General features: G+C 43.1%; 1 protein-coding gene and 1 long non-coding RNA gene across 8 annotated transcripts in view; one reads left to right on the forward strand and one right to left on the reverse strand.

The window, feature by feature from the left end:
- LOC146782640 (uncharacterized) overlaps window positions 1–23,364 on the forward strand; it is a 292,768-nt gene that overhangs the window by 181,032 nt on the left and 88,372 nt on the right. For all 7 annotated transcript variants that reach the window (XM_085638080.1, XM_085638084.1, XM_085638083.1 and 4 more), the window contains 2 exons: window positions 11,713–11,778; window positions 12,776–12,795. In XM_085638080.1, coding sequence (XP_085494206.1) covers window positions 11,713–11,778; window positions 12,776–12,795 — 86 coding nt within the window. The remainder of the gene's footprint in view (window positions 1–11,712; window positions 11,779–12,775; window positions 12,796–23,364) is intronic.
- The window catches only part of LOC146782641 (uncharacterized), a 63,306-nt gene continuing 59,301 nt past the window's right edge, over window positions 19,360–23,364 (reverse strand). Inside the window, exon 2 of the long non-coding RNA XR_014972014.1 lies at window positions 19,360–20,973. This is a non-coding gene — a long non-coding RNA (uncharacterized LOC146782641). The remainder of the gene's footprint in view (window positions 20,974–23,364) is intronic.

Raw genomic sequence — 23,364 nt, forward strand, 5'->3', positions numbered from 1 at the left:
CCAAAACGAAATTTCTTTGCCAATTTAAATGCACACTTACTGCTCTTTTTTTTTGGCAAGTGAAAATCACTTTTACAGACTGACACATTATGAATCCACTTTTTAAATTTTTTAAAAAGCACATGTCCAAACTGCTTTTTCAGACCACCACCATGTGTAACCTGGGTGGCTGCCTACATTCCAGCAAGGGCAACCAGCCTTAGTGATGCTGAATGTATTTGCATTACAGACTGAAACCTGAAAACCCCACTCGCTTGTAAATACTGTGCATGATTATACATGGCAAGCAGCTGGGTGTGTGCTAAGAGTCTGCTTCTTCCCCCAAAAAATCGCTCCCCCTTTTTCCTACTAATGCAACTGTGAAATCACCAGAGAAAAACGCAATAAATCTCTGCCTGTAATTCCTATTTCCACACAGAGTCATGTTTTCACATTAGTCCCAAAACGAAATTTCTTTGCCAATTTGAAAGCACACTTACTGCTCTTTTTTTTTGGCAAGTGAAAATCACTTTTACAGACTGACACATTATGAATCCACTTTTTTGATTTTTTTAAATGCACATGTCCAAACTGCTTTTTCAGACCACCACCATGTGTAACCTGGGTGGCTGCCTACATTCCAGCAAGGGCAACCAGCCTTAGTGATGCTGAATGTATTTGCATTACTGAGTCCAACCTCAAACCCTTAAACTATTCTTTTTTTTTCCAGTACACCTTAATTTATCGTGAAAACATAGTCCATATTATTTTACATGTTCCTCACATTTAAATTTCTCCCAAAACAGAAAATAATAAACGCAACTTCAACAAGAAGAATTACATTTCTATTATTCATTTCTTAATTTACCATATACATCTCCTCTCAAACTCTAACCTCACCTTTAAAATTAGTTAGTTGTGAAAGAAATGTGGCACTCAAACAGCAGATTATCAGAGCCAGGATCTCTGTTCTCTACACCTCTCTCCTCTCAGCAGAACCAGATAATGGCAAACTTTCCCTCTATTTTTCCACACATATACATGTAAGTTTCAAATCTCAGTGCTTCCCCCTTTTTTTCAAATGTAATCACACATTTCTATTGGTTGAAAACCAACCCTTTTCCAAAAGTACCCTTCCCCCAACTTGACTTCTGCCTAGTACCCTTCCCCCAACTTGACTTCTGCCTGCTACCATAGCAACAGCTCATGGAACACTGCTGTGTGGAGTTAGGTCAGAAGTTCGCCACACAATGTTTCAATTCCACAGAGCAAGAGTGCTTGACTTTTCAAACCTAACAGCAAATCCATAGTACTGTTCTTTGGTAACACATTTTTTTGTACCAATACAAAACATGCTTCTATTAATTTACACATACAGCCTAGTTTTTATTGTAGAATGGAATGAAACTGCCAATCAGTTCTTTTTGTTTTGAAAAAAATATGTATGCCTCCATTTCCAAACTGTCTTTCTTTTCATATTGCCATTCTACTGAAAGACACCTCCTGAGTGCATCCAGTTCTCCTTTGAAGATGTTCACAGTGTGGATTGTAGGGCACAGCTATGTCTTCTGGAGTGAAAAGTTTGCAGAGAAAACAGGTATGGTGAGAGACCTTGCTTTGCCAAATGTAGACATTAAATGGATTGGTCAGAGAGGGTTAAAGTGGCACCAATTGATGCCATTGGTGAAATCCTTCATGCAAATCCAACACCCTGACCTCATAATAGTGCACTGTGGTGGCAATGACCTAGGCACTTTGACTGGGGTAGGTCTGGAAATGCTTATGAAGGACACCTTTGCATAACTGTTTTCACTTTTCCCTAAAACTGCCTTTGTGTTTTCCAACATATGCCAAAGGCAAAAATGGAACTGGTCCAATCATTTCTGTCCGCAGATTGACAAAGCAAGAAAGCACGTCAACAAATCTGTTTCTGCTTACCTCCGTGACTATGGTATGGGTGCCATTTACCACAACAACTTGCGTTATGACATGCAAGACATTTATAGAGGAGATGGTGTGCACTTCAATGATGAAGGGAACAGAGTCTTCCTCTTGAACCTTAGACTCTGCATCGGTACTTACTTGTAGGTACCACTAAAAAAATGACTTCATAAACACAACGGCTCTTTTTAGAGCTCCCTAATATCTAAACTCTTTAATCTGCATTTCATTTCTTTTTTAATTTATTTTTTCTTCCGTACGCTTACCGTAAGCTTACCGTACGCGTACCCCGTGATTTTTTTAAAAATCAATAAATGTTTTCTTTGTACTTTACAGTCCTTCTTTGACCCCCTCACAAATGTAAGGGGGTCTGTAACTCTCCTCCTTGCCCCCTTTTCTTGTTTTCACTCTTTTTTTTTCTGAGTGAAACACACAAAATGGCGGCCGCCGCTTCCTGGTTTCGGCCGATTCGAATGTTTACTAAGATCTAACAGCCAATCAGAATCGCGCTCGCGCACGCCACCGTACGCGTACGGTAAGCTTACGGTACGCGTACCGTAAGCTGGCTCAGATATATATATTGATTTAAAGGCTATTTTCTCAGAATCTACTGAACAGATTTACACCAAACCAACAAAAGGCACTTCCTTGACCTAGGGACTACCTCTCTACCAAATTTCTAGTAATTCTGTTCAGCCGTTCGGGCTGTATCCCTGTCTAAAGGTCCTATGGAAAAATGCATGGGAAAAACGCGTTTTGGGACCCCCCTTTTATCTCAGCCCCCGCTTGACGAATCTCCCCGAGACTTTCAGGGTAGGAGCGGAGCGTAGCGCCCCACCTATTTTGAGAAATTCGCGAGGATTCATCGACCGGCGCCAAAGTTATTCAAAATAGAATGTTGCGGATTTCCTATGGAAAAGGGGTCCTAACTATAACTACCTACTGGCGACCGCCAGTAGGAGAGAGAGATATATATATATATATATATATATATATATATATATATATATATATATCCACAAGTACCGGTAAAGGGATCCTTCTGTCGCGGGCGGTCCGAGTCAGGAAACCGGAATTCCTATTATTTGTAAGCCCCCACTCTCGTAGTCACGAAAATAGACTCGAACTCCAAAGCTGTATGCAAATCTTTAATATCCAAGTGCAAGAACGACGCGTTTCACCAATACGGCTTGTTCACGCTCGAAAATGCAAACCAACCACCATGTTTAAATACACAGGTTCATTAAATGACGAGTTTGCAAAAAGGTATCAGGAAAGAGGTAAGTTTGGCGGCCATCTTGTAAAGGTGTAAAATACATTGTGTACATAATGTTTTTGACCCAAATAGATGTAAAATGCGAGTCAATGCGAGTCAACATAAATGGAATTGGGTATATGCAAGCACAATTAAATGTTGATACGTAAAATCGCAATACGAATGTAGTACAAAAATTACAGTACACAAGACATGTTACGCTCATAACTATCCACAATGAGGTTTCTATATATAAAACATCATATTCCAATGTGTGCGTGCTAATGTGGTGCACAACTCCTAAACTCATACCCCGAATAGTGAAAATGCGATGTAACTCGCATCCCAAACGCCCAAGTGGGCGGAACCAAGAGCATCATCCAATCACTAAGTCTTGAAAATGAAATACCCAATCCGGTCGTGTACCAAACCGTCAGCCCTCCCAAAATCGGAAGTGTTGCTGTTGGGAGCATATCCAATAGCAATGCGTTAACATATTTCGTCCACTCGCCCCAGTGGGCTGGACTGAGATCGGTCTTGACCAGTAGTAAGGTTACTCCAATTATATGGTCAAAAAATCTTAAATGGTACACATACCTCAATATGTAAACACAAAACGATAATTGTATAAGGTTTTCAGATAACACATGATAAACAAGAAAATAAAGCAATGAGGTCCCTGATGGTAACTAATGAAGGTACAGACAGCTGAATTCCATCATTACAATATGCATGGCCACCTTCCTCAGTATTCCTGATACACCGTCTGAAAAATAAACACATGTGAATATAAAATATTAAAATGAGTCTACAACAGCTCAGGATAAACTTTCATTGATGCTTACTCATGTAAATGAACAGCTAATTCTTCGCTCATATTTAATCCCTTAGGAGCGAGACTTTCAAAATCCACAATGTAACGGGATTCTAATTTCCTTAACAATAGTTCTCGATTGCCACCTCTTATTCCCATATCCACAGAATCGATGACCACCATGCGTAACTTGGTTTCATCTTGATAATGTTGATCGAAAAAGTGTCTCGCTATGGGGTATGCTCGGTTGTTATTTCGTATAGCCCGTAAGTGCTCCAACACGCGTTTTTTGGCTGCATGTTTGGTACTGCCTATGTACCATTTGGCACAAGGGCAGATCAATACATATACGCAATGGTTGGAATTGCACGTGAGTTTCTTTTGTATGACAAATTCTCTCTTGGAATTTGGTATCTGTAGCTTGGCACAATCGGTGCTATTTTTGCATGCTTTGCATTTCTTGCAGCATTTGAAACCTCCTTCCCTGTTCCTAGGGTCATTTTCATTGCTAGTAACATAACTGCAACTTAATTCATCCGCCAGGCAGCGACTTTTTCTGAAAGTGATCTGTGGATTGCTACTCAGATCTTTTTTAAGATGTTCATCTGTGAGTAGCACATGCCAATGTTTATTAAAAACTCTGCGTATTTCAGCAGCTTGGCCCGAGAAAGTGGTGATAAATCTGATTTTCTCTTCTTTAGTTTCCTTCTGTTTGGGATAAATGAGTTCATCCCGAGTTTTAGTCTCTACTCTAGAGATTGCATCTTTCACAGTTCTGGCACCGTAGCCTCTTTCCCTGAATCTCTGACACATAACGTCCCTCTCTTTCTCATAGGCCTCTTTAGTACTGCAATTCCTTTTGGCTCGCAGCAATTCCCCATAAGGGATGCTCCGTATTAGATTTACTGGATGGCTGCTTCTAGCATTCAAGATGCTATTGCCCGCTGTATCCTTGCGGAATAGTTCAGTGGTCAACTGATTGTTCGTGACTTCCAAGCGGACATCCAGAAATTCCATAGACTTTTTACTGATATTTTCAGTGAATTGTAAATTGCAGGTATTATGATTCAATTTGTCGATAAAGATTCGAACAGAATCTTCATCACCACACCAGATGAAAAAGATGTCATCAATATAACGCAGCCACATGGCAACGTTGTTAAATTCCAGCATATTGGCGACCACCTGCTCCTCCCACCAGCCCATGAACAAATTCGCATAGCTGGGGGCGAAGCAGGTTCCCATTGCTGTGCCCTGTGACTGCTTATAGATGACATCGTTGAAAATGAAAAAATTATTTTTGAGACAGATCTCAATCATTTCCAATAACATCTGGGAATGGTGTAATAAAGAGATGGATCTGGTTCTAAAGTAGTGTTGGATAGCCAGTAAGCCTTGTTCATGTTGGATGCTAGTGTACAAACTACTAACATCCAAAGACACCAGAGTGTAATCCGCCTCCCAATGTATGCCCTCAATGATGGTTAAAAAATGCGTTGTATCCCTGAGATACGAGGGCAGAGCAACCACATATGGCCTCAAGAAATAATCGATGAATCTAGAGGTATTCTCATATAGTGACCCAATGGAGGACACTATGGGTCGACCTGGAGGATTTTGCAAATCCTTATGTATCTTCGGTAAAAGATACAGGATCGGTATTCTGGGATGTGCGCAGTACAGGTAGCTAAATTCTTCTTGTTCCAGCAGACCCCTGTCTTTCCATCCCACCAGGATCTCTCTATATGTAATCTTAGAATTGAGTACCTCAGCCATATCCGTTTTGCAATAACAGTTGACATCCTCCAACTGTCTCAATCCCTCAGATAGATATTTGTGCTTGTCCAAGACAACTACGTTGCCCCCTTTGTCTGATTGGCGGATCACAATATTATGATCCGCTTTCAGCTCGTTAATAGATGTAATTTGTCTGGTTGATAGATTTTTGCGTCTCCCAGATATCTTATTATATCTCATTTTCTGTAGGTCATACAGTACACCCTTTTCAAAGATGTCAATTGCATCACATTGTACATTGGGGAGAAATACAGATTTAGGTTTAAATTTGCTCCCTGGATTATTATCCAAATTCTCGCCCCATGTGTCCCATTCAAGTATGGACTGACCACCATCAACGTTTTCTGACATATCATATAATGCATGCATAAGTTCAACATCCAGAGTATTCAAATTACTTTCTCTTTGATTAACACTTACAGTTTCTTGTTGTTGCGGTTTGGTGTTAAACCATTTCTTGAGTTTGAGCTTTCTTGAAAACAAGAATAAATCAATACGGGTCTGAGTGTAGTTCATATTAGAAGTGGGACAGAAGGTGAGTCCAAGTGACAAAGTCTCAATTTCCTCCTGGGAAAGAGATCGCTGAGATAGGTTCACAACTGTCATATTTGTTGTTGTTTCTTGCCCCTTGTTTCCATTCCCATCGGGCTTCTTTCTGCGTTGTTTCCTCCTCTTCTTTGCCAATTGGTTCCTCTTGTTCTTCCTCTGTTTCCTCGTCCTCGGCCTCGTCCCCTCTGTGGCCCACTGTCTTGTTGATGTTCCGTCCTGTTTTGGTTCAACAACTGGAACTGTAATAAAAAATTGCTGCCTTTTCTCTGTGTGTCGTTGTTAGCTTCTTGATTCATGCCCGAAGCGGACACATCAGAGACATTGCCATCAGAAACATCACTTTCGACCAATTCTTCCGTTGAATTTGCTGGTCTAGGGAGGACTGTCATTATGCCTGTCTTCTTTTCAAACAGATGGTCATATTTCCTCTGGAAGGTTAATGTTCTACCAGCCTGATAATCCTTATAATCTCGAAGGAATTTGCGCTGTTTCTTAGCTGTTATTTCTTCTTCTAATTTATCCATCTTCTTGTGTAAGTTCTCCATATGGTCATCTAGTGCTTCTTTGGTCATAATTTTGCTGATTTCCGTGAGTAATTTCTCAATTTCCGAGAGCAATTTGGCACGATCTTTTAGGGCATATTTAACTAGTATGCGCATCATCGTCATTGAACATTCTGCTGAGTTGTTGGTCCATTCCTCTAGCATGTCAGTGTCTGGATCCTCATAGGTCGGAACGGTGAAGATCCTCAGTCCTCTAGGGACTCTTTTTACCTCAATGTAACGTTGTAGGGACTCCGCTTCCCACCACTTTGCCAGTTCTTTCCTGTGTAATTTTTCTAGATTACTCAGTAATGTTTGTAGATTAATTTCTTCAAGGATATTGGTGGAAGGGTTCACTCCACTATTTACAGAGCCAGTTTGTGTGAAGAAAAGCCTATCCGCTGTTTGTTTCCTCCGAGCTTCCAAAGCACTTGCCATGATGTTTCCTTAATTATCGGCATACAGCTCCTGCGAGTATTACAGGCAACGTGATCTATAGCCTGTACACGCTCCCTTGCCCTTCAAAGTTTAGTTGAACAGTGGTTGGCACTCCAGTGCTGAACACAGTCCTCTGGAGCAGAGCGAGCCCGCACACAGCCGTGCACGTTTTCAAGACTTAGTGATTGGATGATGCTCTTGGTTCCGCCCACTTGGGCGTTTGGGATGCGAGTTACATCGCATTTTCACTATTCGGGGTATGAGTTTAGGAGTTGTGCACCACATTAGCACGCACACATTGGAATATGATGTTTTATATATAGAAACCTCATTGTGGATAGTTATGAGCGTAACATGTCTTGTGTACTGTAATTTTTGTACTACATTCGTATTGCGATTTTACGTATCAACATTTAATTGTGCTTGCATATACCCAATTCCATTTATGTTGACTCGCATTGACTCGCATTTTACATCTATTTGGGTCAAAAACATTATGTACACAATGTATTTTACACCTTTACAAGATGGCCGCCAAACTTACCTCTTTCCTGATACCTTTTTGCAAACTCGTCATTTAATGAACCTGTGTATTTAAACATGGTGGTTGGTTTGCATTTTCGAGCGTGAACAAGCCGTATTGGTGAAACGCGTCGTTCTTGCACTTGGATATTAAAGATTTGCATACAGCTTTGGAGTTCGAGTCTATTTTCGTGACTACGAGAGTGGGGGCTTACATATATATATATATATATATATATATATATATATATATATATATATATATATATACATTTATTTTATTAATATATAACATGCATGTCAGCATTGAGTTCACGTCATTGTCAGTGATTTTACATAAGTCATATTACACACTAGCTTTTTCAACTATTTTATTTATGGGTCACCGAGGAATATCTCACCACCTTTCTCAGCAGAACTCTACCACAGACATCCACAGATACCAACACCACAGCATGCAACCTCTACCAGTGGATCACCACCTGCTCTGACACCCTTGCACCCCTCAAGAAAGCCCCAGCAGACAGCACGTCATGATAGCAAGCTGGTTCACTCCTGCCCTCCCCAAGAGTCCAGAAGCACCTGTAAACAGCCCGAAAAAGGATGGAGGAATAACAAAACCCCAGAAGCCCATGCCGCCTTCAAAGCAGCCATCTCCCATATACCCTGAGCACAAGACACCATGATGCCAGCATCTGCAACAAAGCCCTGGACTGGATCTGCTCCTTCCTTACCAGCCGAACATAGTTGGTCAGACTACCACCCTAACTCTCAGAACCTACAGAGATCAGCCAAGGAGTGCCCCAGGGCCCCTCCCTGAGCCCCATCTCTTCAATGTCTACATTGCCTACATGGCCCCACACACAACGATCGTCAGGAACCACAAACTCAACATCATCTTCCATGTCGGCAACACCCAGTTTATCCTCTCCCTCACCAACAGACCAACGACTAGAACAACTTCCACAAAGGGATAAAAGCCGTCACCACATGGATGAGAGATAGCTACCTCAAGCTCAACTCAGACAAGACAAAAGTCATCATCCTGGTATCCACCCCCTCCACTACGAACAACTCCTGGTGGCCCGTTGCACTGGCAACACCCCCCATAGCCATGGACTACGCACAAAACCTCAGCATCATACTGGACTCCTTGCTCACAATGAACTGCCAGATCAACGCTGTCTCCTCAACATGCTTCAATATGCTCTGCCTGCTCCGAAAGACCTTCAGATGGATCCCCACTGAATAAGGAAAACGGTAACCTACTCCCTCATCAGCAGCAGACTTGACTATGGCAACACACTCTATGCCGATGTCACCCAGAAACTCCTACAGAAGCTCCAGAACATCCAAAACGCAGCAGCCAGACTGATCCTAAACATCCCCCGCTGCAGCCACATCACACAACACCTGAGTGAATCCATTGGCTCCCAGTTGACAGAAGAATAACCTTCAAGCTCCTCACCCATGCATACAAGGCCCTCATCAATGCCGGACCAGCATACCTGAACCACAGCCTCTCTCTCCACGCACCCAAAAGACGTCTCCGCTCTGCCAATCTGTCACTGACCACCTACCCACACATCCACTAGACCAGAAATGGTAGGAAGATCCTTCTCCTACCTCGCCACCAAGACCTGGAACCTAATGCCCCCCTGCCTCACTCAGGCAATCCCTATCGATGTCCCAATTCAGGAACGACCTCAAGAGCTGGCTCTTTGAATGAACTCAGCACTCAGATGAACCTGCAGCCCCCCTGCACCATGACACCCTCACGGGTGAGTAGCCATGCTTTACAAACCCCTGATTGAATGAGTATAACTATGAGCTAAAGTTTGTACATACGGAAGCATATTATCAGTCATCCTTACTAGAGCAAGGGAAATATCATCCCTGTTGAAATGTCAACAAAATGCTAGTTTGTGTTAGCATAGATAAAAACAGTCTGTTTGGCATCGCTCTGATTACTGCAGTCTGATATCCAGTTAGTTTTATGGGATGGATTGACAATGGGCTGGTTTGATTTGGGTTTCTTGGTGTTGATTTCATTGGGTGATGTAATGTTGGTTTAGTTGGAAATGAGAAGACTGTCATTCAGTTGAATGTTGTTGGGTTTCTTGGCTAGATTGTTACTGTACTGATGTTTTTGGTAGATAATTATTAAGTTGCCCTTGGATTAGACACCACTTGGTTGCTCGTGTTAGCTTCATGATCATTAGTTGTACTGTCTTTGGCTACAGAGGCACTTGGGTGGTTCCTGTGATTAATCTATGTTAAGTTGTCTGATTTAGCTAGTTGGTCTATGCTTTGAATTGAGGAGCAATGTGCTATTTTTGTGTTGGCTATGGTTTGGGCAGACTTTGAATGGACATTATTTTTTGTGTTGGGATTATCTGCATTTGATTAAATTTGCCCTCTTTTAGTTGGAGCTGTATTTGTTGATTTAGAAATAGCTTGAGTGGCATATGTTTGCTGTGTTTGTTAATAGTTGAATGTAGCCATTTGGGAGAAATTGCTCTTTTGATGTTTTTTTTTAATGTACGCTTTACTGAAGTCGATTAGTGAGTCTATTGTGTACCCATGTTTATACCTTCAAGTATAGCAATGCGTGTAGTTAATGCCAATCATGGAACTTGCTGAATCTGATTAGTGGGGTTGCATAATGTCACTCTCATGGAACTTGTGTCTAAGGAGCATATGGTTAGATGAAGTATTGGGCAAAGGAGCTACATGCTCCCAATATCCGTTCTCAATTGGCTCGGACCCAGTAGTTTGCTCAAAATTGTAAATCCAGAGGAAGGAGATGCTTCCACTGCCCACTTCGTGTGATTAAAAAGAGTAAAAATAAGAAGTTGCCCATGAAGGGTCCCTATCACAACCACAATGACACTGAACGAAAAATAAAGTGATTTCAGGCTCAAACACAGCTACCCCAGCTGCCTGTCAGAAAGTGGCCAGCAAGCCCATGTTCTCTGGTGGCGTCCACCACTCCTCAGACCACATCTCTGAAGTCTCTTCATAGCTGTCAACGCAGCTCATCTGGGCTCCCGATTCACCCTCTCCTCCATTCTCTTTGTTTCCTAGCAGCTTTGCTCTACTTCAGAGCTTTTGGCACTCCTCTCTTCGCACTGTCCTCTCCTCTGCGTTCTACTGCTGCGCGCTGGTCTCTTCTTTTCCTCTGCGTTTTACTGTGGTAGCCCGTCCCTCCTGAGAAAAAGTCCTTCTTCAATTTCAGTGGTTTTTGGGGCCTCCTCCACCCTTCCTGATGATCCGTTTTTTGTGCTTCCAGGTCTATTAGCGACACTGGAAACGGAAGGATTAGCCTCTGGGACACTCTAAAGGTAGGTCGAGGGGGCATGGGGGGTTGATTCTCCCCACCCCCTGTACCCAATCGTCTGTCCTAATGGCACCAACCGTGTACCACTCATCCTTCCTCGCAGCATTATAAGCAACACCTATAACTGCGTTTTCCTACATGGATACCGAAGCATGAAGCCAAGTATCGATTTTTACCCAAGTCTGTGTTAACTTCCAGCTAGAATACATGCAGAATTACAAGGTTATTCGTCTCTTTGCTAGGCGATTTATATCTGTACAACCCTATGATGTCCCGATGTACTAACCACACCCAGTGGGGCCGTGGATCAGTCAATGCAGGCTCTATTCACACCAACTAGGCAACAGAATCAGCACCCTAATTATATAGGCACATAGAGCTTGCCTGTTCTTAGCCTACGTTTCTTGCTACCTGTCGCTTTGCGAGGGATTTATGACACTAGCTGTGAACGTTGGGTTATAAAGTTCTTTATTAGAGGATTGGTTAGAGCTTTAAAAACTTCTCAAGTCTTCCTTTCTGTTTGTTTTCCCTATAGCTGCCTTGAAATCTAGTCTACCGGTGGTACCATCTAGGCTCCTCGGAACAAAGAAAAATGCCACAGGTAAGTTATAATGTCCTTCCGTACTTATTTAACAGGGGGTGTCTATATTCCTTTCTACCTTTCGGGATAGTGTTTGGGAGTTAGTGAGGGATTCTCATCTTCCAAATTCCAGTGCAACCCCACCATAATAAGGAGCAACAACAAAAAAAAGATTATTCATGCACAAGAGAAACGTAATCCCTTCCGTAGGATTTCTTTGAGTCTTAGTGCACTCTGAGTATTTCCACTGGGGAATACCTTTTCCAGTACTCGCTTTAAATTATAAGGGACTTCCTGGCTTGGTAATGAAAGACATGCCTGATTTACTTCACCACAAAGAGGCTTGTGTGTTCTGCCGTGTTACTCCACCACCATAGTGCCATTAAAAAAACCACAACAACAAGAAAACTGCATGCAATCTTTATAGAGAATTCCCGTGGTACGAAGTGCCATCTTGGGACCCCGTAAAGGTAAGGGAGGTTAGCAAAGGCCCAAATCTACCCACGTGTCAGACCCGTCCGCTTCCCCTGTCTGGAGAAGAAACAAGACAGTACCTGTGTAAGCCATGCCCCTCTTGGAACATGGTGGGTCACAGCGTCCTCCCAGTGACCTCAGGGCTCCTAAATTGCTTCAGTATCCTCCTCCTTTTGTCTCGCTGAATCCAGCTGCAATAAGTCTGGTCTTGGGTTCACTCTACCCTACTCCACTCAAATCTAACCTACTTCATTCTAATCTAACACAGTGCACTCCAATTTGCCCCACTACACCACAATCTACCCACTAAAATCAACCCCACCCATTTCAACTGCAATCTATCCCACCCCACTCCAATATACTCTACCCAGCTCAAATTAAATCTACCCCACTATACACCACTACAATCTACCACACTTCAATCACCCTCGCTCTACCCCAATATAACCCACTTAAACACATTACAAAACAAACAAAAAACACAAAAGTATTACATTTAGTCACCAACCCCTAAATTTAATATATTTTTTTTATTGTTTTACAGGAAAAAAAGGACTCCAGGAAGTAAGTAACAACTTTATTACTGGTTAAACAAAGGGAAGTATAGAGTATGGCAACTAACCTCTAAGAAATGAGTACAGAAACGCATACCATACAAAAACAGATAAATCAATTAAAATCCACACTAAAAGATATACTGTCACTCCCTTTTGACCATCTTCAACACCCACCACAATAATATAACACATACATAAAACACATTACAAAGCCCAATAGCTCTACATAATAAATACATACACAAAAGCAAACAACATTTTTTAATTATTCACAGACAAAAAGCAAATACAAAGAAAGAACAAATTATTACAAAAAGTACTATGAGTACAATTTTACAAACTAGTTATCATCAAGTCCATGAAATATTTTATATCAACTCAAGGGGCAAACAATGTCTCCCAAACAGTACTTTTGCAATATTACATAACTACCATAAACCTGAAGGAACTTGGAATCATTATGATTCACACTATATTATGGATCTGGGAGATAATTTATATACTAAAATGCATTCCATTAATAATAAAATGCATATGCATCCAGATGAATTACCTAATTATATTATACAACAGAATATATTCACTTAAACTGGGAACACCTTAATGTAATCCTTTACATCCTGATTATAGAACTAAATTAAATTTAACAGTAAATTTGCATTCAGGCATAATACACATGAAATTTTAATTTTCACAAATGAAAGGTTATTGTATCACTCACTCCATAGTATTCAAATATGCTCCGGTGTGTTCGATTGTTATCAAGTTCGTGGGCGTGCGCTGAGGTATCGTCCCCACTGGGAAGTGTCCCTCAATGCGTGCTGCCGGGGGTCCAAAAGTGGCAGGTTTGCTCAAATAAACCAAAGTGATCCAAAGTTGCGTTCTTTAATGTATTTTGCAATGGTTTATGCTCATTCATTTCATAAGCGGTTTATATCATTTCCATAAATCCATTAATTATTATTCATAGTGTTTTGAACACGTTAGTATTAGCCCCAATACATATACAGCATAAAAATCAATCAGTCAAACATACAAACAAACACAAAGAACAAATGAAACAATTAGCAACTTCTGTAAAGAAATATTTTATGGTGTAGAATACATTTGTACTATTTGTAATCAATTATGGCATAAACAATCATTAAAACTATCAACAATATTGGCACACATTCCATATTCATACAATGTAACATGATCCCAAATCCAACGAACTATACATTTTACATTTGCTATACACACACATTAGCAACAATAAAATACCAACCTGTTCATTTATAAATGGGATGAAGTTTCCAAATATCTCATTGCATTAACATAGACATAATTTGGAAAAAAGATTAGTTTCTTCTACAAATTAGACCATTGCCATGTGGCTTTCAGAAATCTTTATCAGGTGCTGTAGTTAATGTGCCTGCAGATGTTATGACAACAGTTAAAATATTACCAAGGCAAATTAGTGATGCCATGATAATGCATATAAAAATTAAAAGAAAATTATCTTATTACCTTATACATATTTTGGAAATGTTAGACCAAATAAAGTCAAACAAGCAAAACAATGTTTAGCAATAAATAGCAACATATTCAAAGAATATAGAATCACTGTTGATCCAGATTGGGAGTATACACCACAACAAATAAACTATTGCAGTGAAACATCAGAAACAAGTGATTCATCAGATACTTCAGACAACATAGCAACAGGAAATCGAGATAGCATGTTAACACATGAAACTATTACCACTAATAATGTTAATATGTTAAGTTTAGCACCTGCAGAACATAACACCTAGAGGATTACACAAAGACAAAGATTCTGACTTTTTAGCTTTTCCAACACTTTTTGGTGGAGAACAAAGACCTGATAATACAGATAGAAAAGTAGCAAAATCTATCACTAATATTTTCTCTAAGCTACACAAATTACACATATACAAACTCAAGGTAAAATTAACATATCACACCGAAAACATTTTAACACTGGGAAATGTATTACTGTAAAAGACATAACATATAATTTATAAAACATCTTACAGTACAACGAAGGATACAAAATGCTAAAAACTATTTACAGGCCCCCTATCATATTGGGAACATTGCAAAAGATATCTTTTTGCTATGATAAGACAACTTATACTAGCATTTATCCTAACTTCATCTGCAGCAGAAAACAAATAGCTCCATTTAGTAAATATATCCTACTAAGAATACAAAAACGGAATGAGGACACATAAGAAGAGTTTAAAAATACACCTTGGGAAACAAAGTGTAAATTAACACAGGACATGTGCAAGACATTATGACTTTCAAGTTCAGAAAGTATTCTATTGCATTTTAATGCATGAAAGTAACCCACTTGGCAAATTAATTGACTACTTTTACAGGGAAGAATTTCAACAAAGAGGTTCATCACCAATGTTCCCTCTAGTTTTTTTCCTCTGTGTGTGGCAGTGTAGGGTCTCTGTACGCTGCAGCCATGTCTATGTGCGCCAGGAACCAGACCCCGCATGTGTGCAGTGCCAAATATCCCTCCAAACTTTTGCTTAAAAAACTGAAAAGACGATGCATTTTCGGTTATTTGGAGTGAAATGGATAGCGGGGGGATAGAAGGGGAAGAAAGGTTTGCATTTATATAGCACCTGTTACCCCTGATTGGAGTTGAAGTGCTTTTCTGGGGAGTAGCATGCTACTCCGGAACCCATAAAGAATTAGTGTTGAAAATTAGTATAGCGAAATATGAAGTAATTTGAGTGGTGTATATGTTATTCAGTTATTTGGATAGAGAAGGGTAGGTGGCGGGAAAGAAGAGGGAAAGAGGTTTGTATTTATAGAGCGCTTGCTACCCCTGATGGGGTTTTGAAGTGCTATTTTTGGCGAGTTGCACACTACTCTGGAACCCATAAGGATTAGTGTTGAATTAGTATAGTGAAATATGAAAGTAATTTGAGTAGTGGCTATGTAAGTCAGTTATTTGGATTGAGAAGGGTTGGGGAGGGGTTGAAAAGGGAAAAAGGTTTGCATTTATATAGCGCTTGTAACCCTGATATGGTATTGAAGCGCTTTATTGGCGAGTATCACGCTACTCTGGAACCCATAAAGGATTAGTGGTGAATTAGTATAGTGGAATATGAAATCTGAGTAGTGAACATGTTAGTCTGTTATTTTGATTGAAAAGGATAGTGGAGGGATAGAAGAGTAAAGGATTTAGATATTTTTTGGGGGGGAGGTCATAGCAGTAGGAGGAGGCTTTTGGATGAGTAAAAAGGGGTTCTGTTTTGGGGGATCCTTATAGTAAAAGAGGTGTCAGATGATGCAAGGAGGGGTAGAGTAGGGGAGAGTGTAGAAATGGTCATTTTGGGGATCAGAGTAGTGGCATGTGTTTGGGATAAATGAGAGCATGGATGAAGAGGATATATTTATAGATGTATAGGGTGAGAAATAGGGTTGTGCATTGGAAAGAGTAGCAGAAAGAAGTTTGAGATGAGTCGGAAAGTTGGGCTAAAAGATATATTGAGAGAATAATAACAAACAATGGGGACTTTTCATGAAGGGTGGGGAGAAAGGAGAATACAGGAAAAGGAGAAGGAGAGGAATAACAGAAGAGAGAGAGGGAGGGAACATAGAAAGGGATAAAGGATAAGTGAGTGACACTTTCCCGTACGCAAAATCAAACAATAAAGATGAGGGGAAACATAAAAATATCAGAAATTACACCCATTTGAGGATTGAGAAACTCTAATATCATCTAAAAACTGCTGCAAAACACCAGAAATGGAAGAGCTTGCCATCAGGGTTTTAAGTGGGACGAAAAAAGTGGGAGTCTCTACAACGGGCATGTACGGCCTATGTAATTAGGCATATGGCTTAAACACAAACTACATTTCTCCACTGGCAGCACTTTGATGGAAGAATTACTTCTAAAAAAAAAATCGACAGCCTATATCACACTCCACAACTAGGGCAGAAATATGCATGGTACAATCACATCAGAATGCCCTGTCTTCAAGCAATGCTTACAAATTTCTGCAGTGTTCTCGGGGTAAAAAGATTACCTCTTAACTACTATGACCTGAAACTCGTCCTATGAAAATGAAACAAGGAATGAACATGTTGAGTTCACAGGGGCTTTAAAGACACTACTATTTACCATTTAACTCAGCTGGGACACGTACGGATGCCACCAGCTGGAAACGATAGTGCTTTAGCAAATCCCCTTGACATAAAAGAACAATTTACTACCAAGACTGAAGAACTGGGGGAGGTAATTACCATGGGAAAAACAGTTTTTCTTAATGTATTTGTAAAAGCTAATGGGACTCAGTCTATAAGAGTACTAGCCAACAAAAAGTTACCAATCACAGGGGGTCAATTGGCATTTATCTCACTTGCTGGAGGTGTTTGGTACTCCACTTATCACCAACTTAGATCCGACGTTGGTCGTAGTTTTTAAAAATGTGCTAATGTAGAGGTGCAGAATTGAAACAGTAAAACTATCTATAAAACACTTCAAGACTTAGTGGGCCAGCACTGTGCAGCAGGATATTAACCCGAGGCCAGGGAAATAAAGGCGCCGCCCCCGGGCCAAACTGCCTGCCCATTCCGGTACGGAACTGTAAGAAGACCTTAAAGGTACGCTAACTCAGAAAGGCGGGTCCGCTTGATGTGTGTGATAATTAAGCATTCAGGGGCTTATTTACAAGCCCTTGCGCCGCAAGTGTGTCACTTTTAACACGGGAAAAAGTGATGTACTGGCGGCGCAAGGGGCTTGTAAATAAGCCCCTGAGAGCCCGCCCCGGAGCGTAGAGTTCATTCACAGAGATGCATGTGTAACCGTTAAATCATAAGATATTGCTGCTTTATTTCCTGTCCGTGTTCCACTGATTTCGAGTTTTTCACCTCATTCTTTCCTAATTCACTATTTGCCTCTCCTGACCCGTTAACCGTCCTCTCCTCATTTGCACTCCCCCCACATTAATCACCTCGTAGGAACAGCCCTGCCACCCTTTACTGCTCCACCTGCATGGCATGATGTCTTTCATTCTTATCTAGACGTAATATCGTTTCCACGTTAAACTGTAAGGATAATTAATGCAGAAAACTAAGAGTTTAGCTTAATTTTTTGCTCTCAATCTCATTTTACATTTGGGTTTTCAGCTTTAAAACATGACATTTTAGATTTCCTTACGAGCCTAAGGAGTCCGAGAACAGCGAGCTATACAGGCTCAGTCAGGGCTGTAATAAATTATATTTTCAAGTATCCAGTGCTATTTAAATGGCAGCGCTCGGCCTGCACCGGTACGACTGACGAGAGCAGCCAGTGAGTGAGCAGAGTGTTTGAGACACTGGGGCAGATTTATGAGGCCCGTTGCGCCATCGGAACGTCACTTTTTGTGACGTTCCGTGGCGCAGAAGCCTGCGTGATATTTATCAGGCAGCACTGAGCCACTTTTTGTGGCTTGATGCTGCCTCATAAATATCAGTCCCTTTAACGCAGTGTTCTGCGTTAAAGGGGCGTGCAATGGGTGTTGCTGGGGGCGTTCCCAGCAACATCCATGGCCTTTTGACACTGCCCCAGATTTACGAGAATTCGTAAATCTGAGGCAGCGCCAAAAGCTTACGCCTCCCCAGGGGAGGCGTAAGGGAGGCGCAACGGGGAGAAATATCTTTATTTCTCCACGTTTTTCCTTTTTCTATGTGTGCTGCATTCTGCAGCACCCATACAAAGAGGAAAAACCTCTTGTGATTATTTTTGTACAGAAAGGTTTCCCTTCCTGTACAAAAATATTCATCTCCGCAACGCAGGCACCCTTGCACCATGGTGCAGAGGTGCCTGCGTTGGCGCAGGCAGCCCATTTTGCGCCGGCGCAGGGGAAAAGGACAGGAATGCGCCACATTTTATAGATACGGCGCATCCCTGCCCTTTTCTTTTGCCGTAGGGAATCGCAGCAGGAAGGCCTGCTGCGCTTCCCTACGGCAAAACCTCATAAATCTGCCTTACTGTTTTCCTTTTCCTGACAGTGCACCGCCTTGGGTGGCTGATTGTGGGCCTTTGAGTTAGTATTCATGTTAATTGCAGCCCGTGTGTGCTGCAGTTCACAAGAATACTATATCAAAGGGTCACAATCAGCCCCGCAGCTGTGCACAATTAAGAAAAGAAAAGCAGAGCCTCAAACACAGCGTGTGTTAAAGCACACGTTGTGTTTGAGACACTGTTTTTCTTTTCTTAACAGTGCACAGATGTGGGGCTGATTGTGGGCCTTTGGATTAGTATTCATGTTCATTGCAGGGCATGGGCTGCAATTAAAATGAATACTAACTCAAAGGTCCACAATCAGCCCCACAGCAGTGACCTCCGAAAATCCAGAGCCACGGGAATGACTGCTTTTCGCGTCACTCACGTTTTAAAAGCGGCGGCGCAAACGTTCTCGCTAGATGTGCACGCTAAATACCGCACACTGCGCGTTTGGCGTCATTTCGGTGCGCGTGCGCAGGTTATTGGGAACAGTGTTCATCACATATACATGCTTTATTATGGATTGAAATGCTCCACAGTATGGGAAAGCCAACCTCGAAGAAGTAATTCAGTTTATTGATAAATATATCACATGTGCTAAATCAAAAGAGCCACAATTAGAAACTTGAATACCACTACAATGGTATGCACATACCAAAAAGGGCCACCAATAGAACATGCAAATATCAATATCATAAATATCCAGTGCCACAAACTATAATACTTGAACCTTTACTACTTGACAAGACAGATAAACAGTTGCAAGAACAGATTCAAAACATTCATGAAACTTTGAATAGACTAGATGTTAATACTTCAGATTCTGAGAAATCTTTACAAATTATACATTTGAATGGAGAACAATATATCACATGTATAAGATCAATATTAGAAAAAGCATTTTTTTAGAAGAGAACACCAGCAGAATGCTTTTATAATAACTATAAGTACCCGGTAATGCGTCCTCCCTGTTGCCGTGTTCGAGCCCACACACACACCCATGCATCACATGCCAGGAAGCCCATGTCCAGATGGCCACTGTGGGTGTTTCTGCCATGCTGGCCACCTAGTTTCCTAGAGAAGAGGGAGTGAGACCGGAGACGTGAGGCCTCACCAGTTTGTGAAGTAGGTTGTGTGTTTTCTGAGCCTTTGTGTCTTGCCCACTGTCACAATCGCGGTCTCGTTCTCTGCTCCTGGTATCCTGGTGGGAAGCGGTCCGGAGGAATGAAGGCTGGGATCTTCCAGACTGTGCCCTCGTCTCCTAGGCATGACACTGCCATATGGCCAGGAGCTATTGGTCTGGTCCTGTTCACCCTAATGTCACCCTGATCTTGTCCACGCTGTGCTCAGCAGATAGAGCCAGCCATCACTGTGCCTGACCCACTCGTGGAGGCAGGTGAATTTGGTGTACGGCAGCGCAGTGGGCGTTTCATGCGGCATTGCGCTTGGCGTTTGGCAGGCGAGTAACCCAGGCTGCCCCAGTCACCAGGGAGTAGCTGAGCGCGAAGCGCAGAAAAGTTGGTAAAAATACATGGGGAAAAGACCCACAGGAGGCTTCTCTCGGAAAGAGCCTCAGAGGCTCAGGCTTCTTATCGGCTGGGAAACAGATTCAGTTTTGAGACTGTTGGTGGCATTTAAGCTAATAATTGGATATTAGGTACTCAACATTGGTGGTGTGTGTGGGTGGAGACGGCAGCAGGTCTGCATGATGAGGGGAGGAGGTAAGTGAATGGTGTTCACGATTAGCCAGCCTATGTGCTATTTTTCTCAGGCTGATATTATCCTATAGCGAGTTTGGCTTTAATCTACACAACCTGTGGGTAAACGGAAGCTACCACATAAGGTGGGGGGATACTGCATCAACCAGTTCCAGTATTGGTACTACTTTTGATTTGTTCCTGGTGTGGGCAATCGGTGTAGTATTGAAGGACATTGAACTTGTGGAGAGATGGTTGTCCCTTGAATGAGGAGAAGACCTAAGCTCTGTCGCTTAATGGTGGAGTTCTTGGCAATCTGCAGGGTCTGCTCCTGTTGAGACAGTTCCAGGAAATAAATCGCTCTCTGAGGTTGTCTCGCTTGGCCCGGAGTGGGGGGGGGAGGCGACAGAAGGTGAGTCCCCCACATCTGGTCCCTGTTTTGGTCTTGGCCTCAATAACAGTTCTTGAAAACCTGTGGTGAAACAGAAAAGGTAGACAAAATCAGGCCCATCCTCGGCTATCATTAAAAAACTGTACAAAAACTAAATCAACCTGGCAGAATCCAGGACCTTCTTTCCAACTAGTTTCTCCACTAGCTGTGACACAAGACGTTGGCCAGGTGGAGTTAAACGTACTTAGGGAAAAATAATAGATAAAATAACAGGGATTTTAACTTCTACCATTGCACCAATTCTGGAAAGGCTAAATACTCTGGAAGGGGTAATTATGGATTTAGACTCCAAGAGCAAGGCAACCCCAGTGCCCCTAGTTTCTATGACCGCACACGATTTAATAAATTCCTTAGATATCTCTAGTGCCCTGAATACAAGTAGCCTCACACTTTACACAGGAAAAGAGGTCCCATCTCCTCTCCAACAAAGATTACAGTACCTGCTACAGCAAAGAGTCATGACAGTCCAGAGGGGGTCCCCGGATGCAGGCTAGACCCAGTCGGGAAGGGCCTACAGATCCACCAGCTTGCACCAGCCATTCCCATCAGTCCAGCTGTCACATGCACATCAGGCCTTACATTTGCCATCGGAGCGCATAAAGGCACGACTTAGCCGCGTTTACCCGTAGTCTGGAGAGCGCAGCGGAATCAGTCAGGACACACTCCAGGTCCCCGGGGATGTTCGCCACATCCTTAATGAAGACCAGGAGGTCATCCGCATATAGGGAAACCTGATGGGTCGCGTCGCCCATGAGAATGCCATTCGCCAATACCCTCCGTAGGGTAGCAGCTAGAGGCTCTATTGCGAGCGCAAAAAGGAGGGGCGAGAGGGGACACCCCTGTCTGGTACCACGACCCACCGGGATGGCGTCAGAAATGTAGGGACCGGTTTTCACCTGCACCACTGGATTTCTATAGAGGAGCGCCGCCATTTGGAGGAACCCGAGGCCTAGCCCGTAATGCGACAGCGCTGCCACCAAATAGCTCCACTCAAGGCAATCGAAGGCCTTTTCGAGGTCCAACAGCAAACAGCCTGCCCTTGGCCAACGTTGCGCCCCCTCCGTGGCCACCCGGAAAAATCGCCGCAGGTTAAGAGAGGTGCTGCGCGTGGGCACGAACCCGTTTTGGTCCTTGTGTACCAACAGTGGCACCATCGGGGTCAGCCGCTCCGCCAAGACCTTGGCTAGAATTTTGTAGTCAGTGTTGAGAAGGGCGAGGGGGCGGTAGGACCCCAAATTGGTGGGATCACGCCCTGGCTTAAGTAAGGAGATCAGGTAGGCCTCTCTCATAGAGGCTGGCAGGGTAGCCTCCTCAAGGGCCGTGAGATATAGCGCATGCAATCTGGGCACTAGGGACTCCCGGTAGGCCTTATAATACTCCGCTGGAAGTCCGTCTGGCCCTGGCGCCTTTCCAGAGGCCAGTGAAGTTACCGCCTCCCCTATCTCTTCCAACGTGAGGGAGGCCTCCAGCGTCTCCTGGTGGGCATCCGGGACCGCAGGTAGACAGGCAGCCTCCAGAAATTGATCCTGTGCCTGTCTGCGCCCTGTCGAGGCGTATATTGCTGCATAATGCGCTGTCAGTATTCGTTGGATCTCTCGCTGCGTGTGTACTAGCGCCCCGTCCGGCCCGCGAATAGATTCTATTGGAGCATGTACCGCCTCCTGTCGAATCAGCAAGGCCAACAACCGCCCCGCCCTATCGGAGGTAGCATGGACCCGAGCCAAATGAGCCGCGTAATTGTGGCATCACAGACGCTCTATCAGCTCAGCGTGTCTCGTCCAAAGCCGCGCCAGCCGGGCCGAGTCTCGACCTCTTCCTTCGCCATGGCATTCACACGACAGAAGGCGCGTCTCCAAGGTAGCGAGCGATAGCATGAGCTGCTGACGAATATTTCCCGTCGCCCCCAGGCAGTGTCCCCGCATTGTGGATTTGTGCGTGTCCCACTCTCTCAGCGCATTACCTGCCGTTCCCTCATTGAGGTCGAAGAACTGCTCAATCGCCGTGCCTAGAGAGTCACGAAACTCTGCGTCTTCTAGAGCGGCCGGCTGCAGTTGCCACGTCGGAACGGGGGGCCTACCCGAGTCCCAAGATAGTCGCAGCCAAAGCGGATTATGGTCCGAATGGGTCCGGCCCAGGTATTGTGCCTGAGTTATCAGAGGTGTCAATGAGGGAGATCTCACCACCCTATCAAGGCGGACATGAAGGTCATGCACCGCCGAATAGTACGAATAGAGACGATTGCTAGGGAGTAGGGAACGCCATACATCATATAATACCCAACGTGTCAACCAGTCTGTGAGACTCCTCGCGTTTGAGACTGCCTGTGTGCTACGAAGCGGTGGGTACGATCTGTCAAGGTGTGTGTCGAGCACTGCATTAAAGTCCCCACCCAGTAGCCATGGAAGACCCACA

Source organism: Triturus cristatus, chromosome 12 (assembly GCF_964204655.1).
Source record: "Triturus cristatus chromosome 12, aTriCri1.1, whole genome shotgun sequence".
In the NCBI taxonomy this organism is placed as follows: domain Eukaryota; kingdom Metazoa; phylum Chordata; class Amphibia; order Caudata; family Salamandridae; genus Triturus; species Triturus cristatus.